The 12,450-nt window shown below is 32.7% G+C and overlaps 1 protein-coding gene across 1 annotated transcript; it reads right to left on the bottom strand.

Annotated features, from left to right (window-relative positions):
• Nucleotides 1–4,627: 4,627 nt before the first annotated feature.
• Nucleotides 4,628–8,816, bottom strand: Nedd8 (Nedd8 ubiquitin like modifier). Its single transcript, XM_085955328.1, has 3 exons — nt 8,676–8,816; nt 8,102–8,232; nt 4,628–4,819 (listed from the first exon to the last, which is right to left on the bottom strand). The coding sequence occupies exons 1-3, from the start codon at nt 8,691–8,693 to the stop codon at nt 4,735–4,737; spliced, it is 234 nt and encodes a 77-aa protein (XP_085811454.1). The 5' UTR covers nt 8,694–8,816; the 3' UTR covers nt 4,628–4,734.
• Between the last annotated feature and the right edge of the window lie 3,634 nt (nt 8,817–12,450).

Below are 12,450 nucleotides of genomic sequence, written 5' to 3'. Positions count from 1 at the left end.
AGATAATGATAATGTGGTGAAATAGAAAGAGTTCATCGAACTGTCGATAATGGCGGTATCGGTCATCATTTTTATTTCACGATTCACTCAATACGTAATCGTTATCTTAATTTTACTCTGCCCGCTGGAACGGATTTTTGTTTTTATCAGCGAAACCGCACCCCGTTGGGCATTGGTATGGTGATTGGAGCCTTAATTCCAATATACCCACCGCGAGCGGAATGTATCGCGAAGAGATTATCGAATTGTTATTGAAATTTTGGGTGTATTAGAATATGGCGCAGAAAAGAATTTTAAAAAAAATCACATGAATTAACTGAGAAAGTTTACAAACAAATTCGACCTTGTTTAGGAAAAAGGGCGTAACTCTCACAGAACAAATTTTACAGGAGGGGCAAAAAACGTTTTTTGAGTGATTTTAGTTTAATATTTAAAAAAAGGAACAGATATTGTGTGCATGATGCTTGATGATTTGGTGTAATATATTTTCGATCTAATAATAATTAAAGAAGTTATTACAGAAAAATCATTAAAATTGAGGGCAAATGTTTTTTTTCATGCAAATAAAGAAAAAAAAATCATTAATCTCAATCAAAACCTGAATTTAGATAATAATTCGGCATTTGCGGCTTACTTCCTTTTTATAGAACGTGTATTTAGTTGTATTCATTGTTAATATCTAATAAAAGCACTTTTCGAAACATCGATGGTTACGCCGTTTTTCCTAAACACAGTCGAAATGATTTATTGATCTCTTATATTATTTGGATTATAAAGTCGAGGGAAGCAAATTGGTCGGGGCAAACAACTTAAAAAATACAGGAAAAATCTCACGGATTTTAGGGAGACCAATTTATATTACTATCTTTTCAAATATTTGAAATTTTTCGGTAGGTATCACTGCAATTAAATTTTTGACAATGTGAAAAGTCTTTTTTCACATTGTCACTGATTACAAATTATATTAATAATAATTATCCTATACTAGGAATGGCGAACCATTTTCTTAGTGTCAAATTTTATGCAAACAATTTTTAAAAAAATAAAACATTTAATAAAATACTTGTTTTTACACAATATACTAAATGATTTAAATTTAAACACTCGATACACAAAATATATATTATGATAATTTATTGAGATATTTGTTGTTTGTCTGCTGTTTATTTATTTGTGGTTTATAATTGAAGACGTGATAACATGAAGAGAATCCTAAACGTGGTTTATTCAAAGCATTGCGAAAATGATGTTTGCTTTTGAATATAATTCATTGGCGAAAATAGTTGTGCGCGGTAATATATTTACCCGAAGATGGTCAAAATAGGGTTTTGCTATTTTTTTCATTGAATTAGGCATATCGGGTAAGAAATGAATTACATTCACATCAAGGCCTGAACAAAAACGAACCATAAGTGCGAATGAATAAGCATTCGGCACGCTTATATCTCCGCACTATGCGTAGAGTAAGACAGAATTTCTACGGCTGAATTAAATATTTTTTCAAAACGTCGCCGGTAAAAATGGATTAGACAGATTACATTCATTTAAAAACTGCGAGCACGTGTTGCTGAAATTTATTGTTTTTGTGTTAAATATTAAATAAGTGGTAATTATTTTCAGTTATTTTAGTAGAACATATTGTTAACTGTGTAGTGTTTAAATTTGGTAGCCGTACTGAGAAGCTATACGATGGTATAAGGTTTCTAAAATCAAGGTTCTACTGTGTGTTATACGCAGGAAACATGGGTTAATTTTTCCGAAAAATAGGCGCTCTCTATATATCATTACTCTAAGATTCACATTCTGCAATAATGTCACTTTTTTATCCACAGACATAATATTGTTATTACTATGGTAAAATCGATAAAAAAATATTTGAATTGTCGCGTAATAGATTCAATCTCTGATAGAACAAGCAACTAACTGGTTGCCGTACATAATATATTATGTAATTATACATTTTTAAATTCAGTAGAATTTTGTGGATTGGAGGATAAAAAAAACTGCTAATCTTTTGCATATAAAAATCGAGCTTTGCCCGGCTGTCACACAAAAATAGTCCATGTGCCACTGAGCAGCACGCGTGTCATAGGTTTGCCATCCCCACTCATTGTCTAAAATTGATTATACTAGGCATAATAATATTATATATGTAGTAGGTATGCCAAAATATCATAATTTTATTGTGAAATTTGGAAATAGCAGTAAAATTTTCGATTGGCCGTTCGGAAAAGGTCTCGAATGCGGGTCGTAGAGAATATTTTTGATCGACATGTCAGTAAAAAGGTATTGAATATGGTTCCGAAGAGAAAATTTTATAAAATAATTGAAAACTAGATAGAAAAAGCGCAGGTACTGTAGAGAAAATACCAAAAATTTGCCGCAAACGATCCGTAGGTAATATAGGTCATAGGAAATACTATGTTTTTACTCAAAGACGTTGAAAAAACCTTCGTATATAGAGATTTAGACTAAATGTTAAACTAAAGGTAAAAAAGGACCACCGGGTCCGCTGATTGAGTTAGCTATAAGTGACTGCATTGCAGGTTCATTTGCAGAGAACTTCAGACAACCGCTATGACATATATTTGCCAATTTGCACGGCGTATAAAAACACAATTCGTCACGAGTAGATAAGAAGCCAATAATACATACTCTTATTACACTTCAGCATTATTATTTAGTTGAAAAATCATGTAAAATTTGTATAAACCGTTTATAACTGCTCAATAAATGGTCTCCATTGCGTATGGAAGAAAATCAGAACGGCAACTGAGCAACCTTAATATATGTGGAGTTTACTAACTTAATCATGCGTCACTCACTTGCAAAATAATTTTAATTGTCATTTGTAACAGCAACAACATTAAGACTCTTTCTACTTATAGTACAAATTCTTTGTTTTGTTTTACCACATGTTTCATAAAATTTACTATAATTAAATAAGGCAACACTGCTACATTAAATAATTATATTTCAACGTCATCATAACGGAAAGATAAAATATCGATACCTGATATTCTATCCAAAAAAAGTATTGATGGATGCCAAAGTATCCATATACAATAATTATGCTTGTTTGTTTACGAGATCTTTTTTCAGAAAAAAATGTCAAATATTGGTATCGATACTTTTTTGATGGCCTGGTTGGTATAGCGTACAATGTCTCCGAGATCGTGGCCGCGTGTGTTCAAATTCTCTGTCTGACGAAAGTATGTTTTTTCAATGTACTTTTGATACGGGCCAAGGAACCAATGGGTCCAAATATTCTCAAAATTAGGGATTATAATTATGTATACCTAAATTCAATTTGTTTTTTCTTTTGAACGTGTCCGATCCTGATAGGAGCATATGGGCATCCATAGCAGGTTCTAAGTGGTTTGTATTAGCAGATTTTTGTCTCTACGAGCAATGGATGTTAGTTAGTCGCTCGACCTGTTAGGTCCACACTCTGACTCCAAACGCAAACTGAAAAACAATATGTCCATTTGCCAGACCCAGGATTCGAACTCGGATCAATTTGGGATTCAATTTGTTTAACTCTCATAAATTTGTCAAATACAGTATTTTAAGTAGTATGTACCTCTAACTATTATGAAACTTTTTGTATTACAGATGATATTCAAAATACACTAGAAAATTGATTGAATCATTGCAACTCGATTGAATATTAAATGAAAACTGGAATTCGTTTGGCAACACCATGCAAAATATAATAATATACTGCTAAAATTATTTAAATATAATATGTGGAAGGAGGGAGATGTGGAGGGTAAAAGACGAATTTTATTGGTTGAATAATTATCAGAATCATGGCTTGACTGAAGCATATGTGCTTTTTAACACCGCAATGAATACGACTTAATTTTTTATGTTATATAATAAGCAGGGCTTTGAACCAGAACTAAGCCGTAAACCATTATTTTTGTCAGAACGACAACCAAACCGAACCGAAAAAAAATATCGGTTTTTTTCAGTTCTGTAATGTTCAAACACTTCAGTTACGAACCCACTTCAGTTATCGTGACCCATCTTGACATAATTTATAATATACTTTTAAAAATTTATCGCTACGGCCGTGTGGTGCTGCATAACCATCAGTTTCGGAGCGTGGCTCCAGGCTATCATACGAGTACCATAAAATGTTCTAAACTATGGTAGAAAATAAATTCTTAATACAAATAAAAACATTTAAAAATTAATCACTCGGAGCTGAACCGAAAACACTTATTTTTTTCAGAACAAAAACCGGAACCGGATCGATATATATTTTTTTACTTGAACAGGAACGAAAACCGAAAAACGGTTCGAAGCCCTGATAATAAGTGCAGACAGGCGAAGCTAAGCCGAGTGTAAACTATGTACATACTTTTTTACAATGTGAAACAAATCCAATTTTTTTTCTGTTTACTGCATACTTAAATTACTATTATTTTATAAATAACGTTAATACATTCATTTTGTTTAGTAATAATTAATAGGTGTTTTCATATAATTTTTTTTTGTTTTCAAATAATTTCTCATTGAGTGTGAAATTTCGCTTATCGCGGCAGTGTCTGAAATGTTTCCCCTGCGATCAACCGTACATACAAAATATATCATGATGGAGATTAGAATAGAAAGAGTGTTTTAAAAAATCAAGTATTTATTTAAATTATATTAATTGTAAAGGACAGATTAAAGTATAATAATATTTAGAAGATTAAACATAGGGGAATTTAAAATAAATAAAGATCAAACTCCTCCTCTGAGCGCGAGCACCAAATGAAGAACTGACCCTCCTTGCACTTTGTAATCCTGGGCGGTTTTTTCATCATTCCTGCACAACAAGTAAAACAACATTTTATAGTTGACATCATAGATTCAATCCTCAGTTATGTGATATATTGAATATTTATTGAATAACATGAAAAAAGATTTCAGTTTATTAAATTAATATCTGTATTTATATTGGGCTACGCTATACAGTTATAGATCGATAGGACAAATTAAAAAAAAAACTGGGTATTGAATGACAACTGCTAGTAAGACCTGTACATTTATTAATAAAAAAAAAACAATCACAAATATCACAGCACTAGGTGCATATCCCATAAAGTACACTGAGTCCATTTAATTAAAATAAGAGTTGGCGAACCGAGGTACATTGCTCCAATTGGGGTAAACATAAAAAAAATGGGGGTAATGAAGGCTAAATAAACATATATCGTAGTTGCGCCTTCAAAATTGGCTATGTGTATTTTTCAAAACTTTACAGGAGAGGCTAAAAACAATGCAAATTACAATGCCTGTCGGCTACAACATCAAAATATTTTTTAAAGCAATTTCAGAATACCTCAGAAGGAATTATTCTAAAATTTTTGCTGCAAAAAACCTGTTTAGTGAAATTTATGCACATAGCTGATTTTGAAAGCGCAACGACGATATCTTAATAAAATTGTACAATTTTATTATTATTTAATAAGTGAAGTTAATCTAATTTGTAGGACCAATAACAATATTATGTAAATTGTGTAAAGATGTGAACCACACTCTACCATGACGTTATGCTATATCAGTGGCGAAGGGTGACTTTTGGAAAGAGGTAGGCTGTGGAGATATGATAAAAAGAGCACACTTGTCAGGTATACTTACGAGAATAGTACGATATTTACTACTAATGAATAGGCACACACTAATAAATGATAACAACACACTAATTCAATGAAACTTCAAAAACTCATTGACGACATAAAAATGAGCGATGTGTTTAAATTACGTATTTTTCAAAACATGTATACCCATCAAAAATCATTAGATAAAATTTATTTTTATTTTTAAAAACAATCTATACTTACTTATTTATTAATATTCGATTAAATGCCGTTGAAATTATTTTTTTAATTATCTAATTATTAATGATTTTGGACAAAGTGCGCAGTCGTGACAACAATATTATGCGCGAATGTTTTAGGCTCTGCAAAAGGAGCTTGCCTCATTTCGTACAAATCAGCAGACTTGCTGAGGTTACGAGACGTAAAGTCCATACAAAAAAAATTCAGAATTATTCCAAACATAATCGGAAATTTATTTACGTCGAGAAGTCGCGGCATTTATTATTTAATTTACGGCGCGGCGCGCTGTGGTTTTTTTAATACCTTTGCAGTTGTTTTGTAAACTGTGTAATACTGTAATACATTCCTACATATGCGATCTCGTTGGCAAAATAAATTATTTTTATATAACATAAAATAATGAAGTGATTAAGTATATAAATATGTCAATATGCAATTAAAAAATATTTTTCTTAAGAAGGTAGGCTTTAAATAATCGCCTAGTTTGGAGTCTTCGCCACTGTGCTATATTGACTCAGCAGCCGGCGTAACAGAACGTGTTATATAAGAAAAATAAATTCTCACTTTCAATTCAAGAGGGTGATATTGACGTAAACGTAAACAAATGAGGTGTCCAGTTCTAAAATGCGCCATACAGTAAGTCCTCGACTATGTGAATTCGTACTTATGTGATTTTAAAAAATATGTTTTTTTTGCTGCAATTTGTTTCTCTGCGCTTGTTGTCAGATAAAATAATATGTTATAATTAATATGTAGATCATGTAAAAAAATTAGTAATAATGCAATCTACGATAATTATCAAGAGAAGAGGAACATTTATAGAAGAAATGAAAAAATTATTGGTAATGTGGATGGAAGATATGCAGCAACAAAAAATTCCAATAAGCCATATACTCATACAGGAGAAAGCCTTGAAAGGCCTAAAGTGTAAAAATGATGATAGTGTTGATTCTCATATATTCACTGCAAGCCAGGTATGGTTTCAAAAATTTAAAGGTCGTAATAAACTACACAACATCAAACTGCGTGACTGTTTGTTTTTCTGGAGACTGCCCGTAAACAGGCGTACATCAGCTTTAGCCGGCTCGCACATCACAACTCGCCTTGTGTGCCTGACGGCCATAAATCAAAACTTCTGAGACTGCCGGCGAATGTTGCATGCTACAACCTCGCACATCTGCCTAGTGGCAAACGTCAAACGCGAAAAAGGAGAAGTCTCTCGTCTGCCATTTTTATTGTGTTGATTGTATGAACAAACGTCAAACGCGGTGACCAGCGATGAGCGAGCAATGACAGTGTAGACAGAGACAGAGACAGAAATGGCCGATGGCCGTAGGCTGTGCGCACGCGCGGAATCGAAATTTTTCGAGATCGACATGCAGGCTTTGGCCAATGCAACTTGAGGCATGTCGCAGGGTCGCAGAGTCGCAGTTGCATCGGCCAATCTGCGAAGCTCCATTTGATAAAGTATGTTTCTTGGTTTACGATGACGTCACATCGACGAATTCGTCGTAAGACGCATGCGGCGAGTTCTGATGTGCGAGCCCACTTAATGCGTATACGTCATGACTGATTCACAATGTCATGGCTAAAAACTATGTTTCTATCCATCCAACGTCTTTCGTGAACTGTCTGAAGGCAGGACTGAGTCAGAGGAGATCTTGTAAATGTGTTTGTTGAGAATATTTTTTTCGTGATTCATCAATAAGAACAAGACATGAAATGTAATTGACGGGAAGACTTAAGTTCACATTTAAGTGACTCATTTCGCATGACTACTACGATGATCTTAAGAAAGATTTAAATGAGTGGGTTGGTTACATACATATTTAAGAAATAACAAAATTTCATAATCTCTGTTTTACAAAAACATCGTTGGATCTATGCCCTGACATGGCCCAATTGAGATATGGTATAATATATTGGAGCAGTGAAGACTCAATCACTCGTTTACCTTGACTTGTAAATAAAATTATTAAATTTTGAACAGTACCTGCGCTGCGCATTTAGTTCTACAAGAAATTGATCTCTTTCGTATTTACATAAAGCACAGTGCGAGTAGACTAATGTAGGTATACTGAGATTCTCTTGGCTATGCAACCTCCGTAAGTGACTGTAAGCAATGTCTAAGGATCTAATAAGACTGGTTCAGGGGAGGTATACAGGGAGGTGTACTGCAAGTTGCAGTTGGTCGTAAACCTTCAATAGAAGATGGCATCAAAAGAAGTAATAATGATATAAAAAATATGTATAATTGCAGTTCTTACATTTGTTTACCGGAGAATATAAGTCTTTGCTGTTGTGGTGGTATGCCTTCTTTTTCTTCTACGCGTTCTTTGATTCTCTCCACTTTATCTGTTGGTTCTATATCAATTTCGATCTCCTTGCCTGTGAGTGTCTGGGAAAATAAATATACCATCACGTTATATTTTACCATAGATGAAGTTAGGGTATTTCTGTGATACATCAAAAAATATATCCATCAGTTTTATTCTCTTGCAATTCTGCACGATATTTCGGTGCGTACTTTAATACCGCAGTTAATGTTGATTCATTTATATTTAAAAAATGTAATGTCATGTTTGAGGGTGACCTAACCTAAAAGTATAGAAATTTAACAAGTGAATTTATTTGAAATCATACAATCCTAGAAAAGTAATAGCTTGCTTTGAGGTCGTATGAATTCAATGTGTGGTTTTATGTCAGAACGTCGTGCATAATGATGTCTTTTTAGTATTTAATTTTTTAACATTACTGTCATCTTTGTGATGTAGTATGTTTTACGGAAGTCAATGGTGCCTAAATTTGAGAGAAAATTATAAACACAATAACATAGCTTACCTTCACTTTAATAAGCATTATAGCGGTATTTGATCTTTTTTGGGAAAAGTTAGACTAGAATGCAATGGAAAGCAATGCCAGATTTTTGGACAAGGAGAAAATTTGACAGCAGCCGTAAGCCGGTACAATATTGCCAATACTAAGAAATAATTTTCCCTATTTATTATTGAATATTTATTATTTTAATATATTTTGTAAAACGAGGTGAGATAGACCATTCCATTCTAATACTAATATCCTAAGAGATTTTGGAAAATGCACTAATTTCTCATTTAAACGATACACCGACTGAATTTGAGACATTAAAATTTTCCCGATGATTTTACAGGTTCGTTACTTTTTTATATCCGATATTTCCTTACATACCGTATACATTCGCCATATTTACTGTCCACGTCTAACAAAATGTAATTTTTGTCGCTAAAAACCTTCTAATCTTTTAATGACAGACAGAACCGTTTATTTTAATTCAAATATCACTATGTACACATTGGCGCACAATATCATTTTTTCCCGGTGAAAAAACTATTATTTTATTTTGAAACGATTCGAAATTGTCTGACTGGAATTATTCCAAATTTGATTTTTTTAAAAATTCTTCTTTATGGCTACCTATTCACAATTTTTTGGTCCCACTAACCTGGTTCTACTATGGTTCTACTCCAAAGAGATTGGACTCATCCTGTTTGACTGACTCCTTCTGTCATGAATGAATTGAATAATATGAATTGCTATATTTATATAAATCGGTTATATTATGTATATTATACTTATATACCTATATATTTACATAATATAATGCCATTATCACCATGAGCCTGAATCAATCCACTACTGGATGAAGGCCCCTCTAAGTTGTTTGTATTTCTGTTGGTCATATGAATTGTTATATTTATCAAAATTGCTGATATTATATTTACCCATTCATATTGTCATTATCATCATCAACCGGGATCAATCCACTGCTGGATGAAGGTTATCCCAACCTAATTTTACAGTTCTTGGTCAAATAAATTGCTATATCTTTCAAAATTTGTAATTTTATATACGTACCTACCCATTTATATTGTCATCAACCTGTATCAGTCCACTGCTGGATGAAGGTCTCTTTAAGCTGATTTCACACCTTTGGGTCTTATAAATTCCTATTCTTATAATAATTGGTTTATTCCTCTCAGATACCTAATTGTGTATTGCTTCATTATTTATCAACATTTGTTTCGATGTGAATATCCCGCACCGGGAAACTATATTGTTTAAGGTTAAAATAGACAATGAAACAAATTAATGTTTAAATTTATTTTTTACACTGCTAACCTTCTTCTATTATCTAAATGGGACCCGTGGGAGATTACTATTCACGTTATATTGGATTGCTATTTATGATAACCACATATTATATTGCTTTATATTCGAATGATTGAGATGTATTATTATTAAATTTATCATATTTAAATGCATGTGATTTAACGAAACATTTATATACCTACACAGGGGCGGCTGTACCTTAAGGGTTCGTAGGGACCATCCCCACTTGGTTATCAAGTCAAAAATACACGTCCAATATCTTTATCATTGTCATAATATATCTACTTAATTACATGATTAAATGAACTATTTAATTTATTTTATCATACAGGGGCGCGAATCAAATGACCCTATGGTGAGTAAAAACGCACACTGTATGTTGTTGTTCAAAACTGACAATAGTAAGTCTGTAATAATTATTATTAGGTATTAACTAAGTTAATATTTTTAAGCACGCATTTTAGATATGGTGGAACGACTCAGATAATCATATTATTTATTCTGAAAAATTACTCATTTTCTCATTAATAACATCATACTATTATAAGTAACTTGGCACATAATGTACAATAATTATAACCTGAGGTGGTGTCAGACGATATTCTGAAGGCCAGACTCCAGAATAGACTACGCATATGACCCCAAATTTTGATAGACTTGCAAATCGTAAAACTGACAAATCAGCGAAATGTCAAACTGTCTGGGGTGAATGAAAATCCATCCCGAAGGAAAACTATGGCGCCATCTATGCATACTTCACAATTATATTAAAATTCAACATGTCATCAGGATGCCTGGCTGTCTGCAAGACCTAGCGAGATAGACTGGCGACCTCCAGCTGGCTCTGCTAGTAAATAATAATTATTCTACAAATATTTTTTATTAAATGTTAAGAATATTTTAATTTTGGGAATAAACCATATAAGTGACAAACCTTTGTAGGGTTTTATGTGTTTCTATTATTCTATAAAGTATGATTTAAATTGAAAACAGTGATAGCTGGTACATAATAAAATGATTGTAAGATGATGTAGTTACTGATTCACCATTTTAGAAGAACACATTGTTGTATAAGAGGGCTTACTTAGAGGTTACTCAATTTTAATAACGCCTGTACACGTGCATTGATTTAGTTGCACCAATAGTGTATATTTTAAACTATCCCGATAATAACTGTTCACACGTAAAAGTGCTGGCTGTCTATCCAATCTCATTCTTCATGCGTAAGCGAGACGCTATGTTGTCATTGTATGGTGCTATTTGATAGATTCAGACAGGTTCAGACAAGTTCGTAGAAAATTGGTAGACGTCAAAATATTCTGTGCGGTGTAGTTCGTATTTCTTTCGGCAGATTCGCCACTATCGTAATACTGCGCATGCGCACCGCCATGCAAGTACCAATTAATGTGTGAAAATTCAGAAGCTTCTAAACTTTTTTGGTACATGCACGCGATCTTGCTACTTGCATGATAATACATGTTTACACATGCATTTTATTGTTATGGCCGTGATAATACGTACTGTTAGCAGTAAATCCATGCACATGTAAACGGGGTATAAGGTTGGGAAAGGCTCTTCATTTACATTGGGACACGGTGTACGAACTTTACTGTATGCGTGTACCGTGTACGGAAATAGTGAAAGGAAAATATAACTCTGAAATGATCAAATTATGAGAAGAATGATTCTTCATGTTATTACGATAAAAATTAATGTATTTTTGTTAAAAAATCCCGTAAATACCTATAAAAAAGTTATGAGATGTTGTAATCTTTGTTAAGCATGGTCATTTTTGAGATAAATCTTAAGATAGCGTCTTCTGAGGAACAATAATTATCATGGAGTCCTGAAGTACATGGACCCAAAGGATCTTTAGTGCTGTTTAATTATGTATTCTATTTATATTAAAGTACACGCGTTATGAGATACAAATGAATGATAAAATTAAGGCATTCAGTGTTTTTTTGGTACCTACCTCTGAACAATGCTTTAAATATGTAAGTGCTAGGTACTTACCTAATTTCTTATACCTTTATTGGGCCAATACCTACGTAATTTAAAATAATATAATTCAAATTATAATAAAAAATAATAATATGCTGATTAAATAATTTTTTTTTTTTTTTTAAAAAAAAAAAAAAAAATTAATGTAGGCTGAGCATTTAATATTAATTTGGCCAGATTTGTCCCAGATTGACGGGTCCCGACGTCCAAGTGGGTTTGACATGTTGTCCCAATTTATAAATTTATAGTACATAATATGTATGTATTTTGTCAATCATCGCTTTAAATTCTTTACATGGAAAGCGATTGAATGAAAATCGCCCAAAAAATATTTGGAGGAAAATAGCATAATGGCCAAAGATCATCATCAACAACAGCTTATTTCAATCCCACTGTTAGACGAAGACCTCCTCAAGTTATCTTCAATCATATTAGTTCCTTATTTTAAAGAGCAAATATTTAA

This window comes from Rhyacophila brunnea, unplaced genomic scaffold (assembly GCF_057557595.1).
Source record: "Rhyacophila brunnea isolate RB1 unplaced genomic scaffold, BYU_Rbru_1.0 scaffold_5, whole genome shotgun sequence".
NCBI lineage: Eukaryota > Metazoa > Arthropoda > Insecta > Trichoptera > Rhyacophilidae > Rhyacophila > Rhyacophila brunnea.
This window is presented reverse-complemented; position numbering and strand designations above follow the sequence as displayed.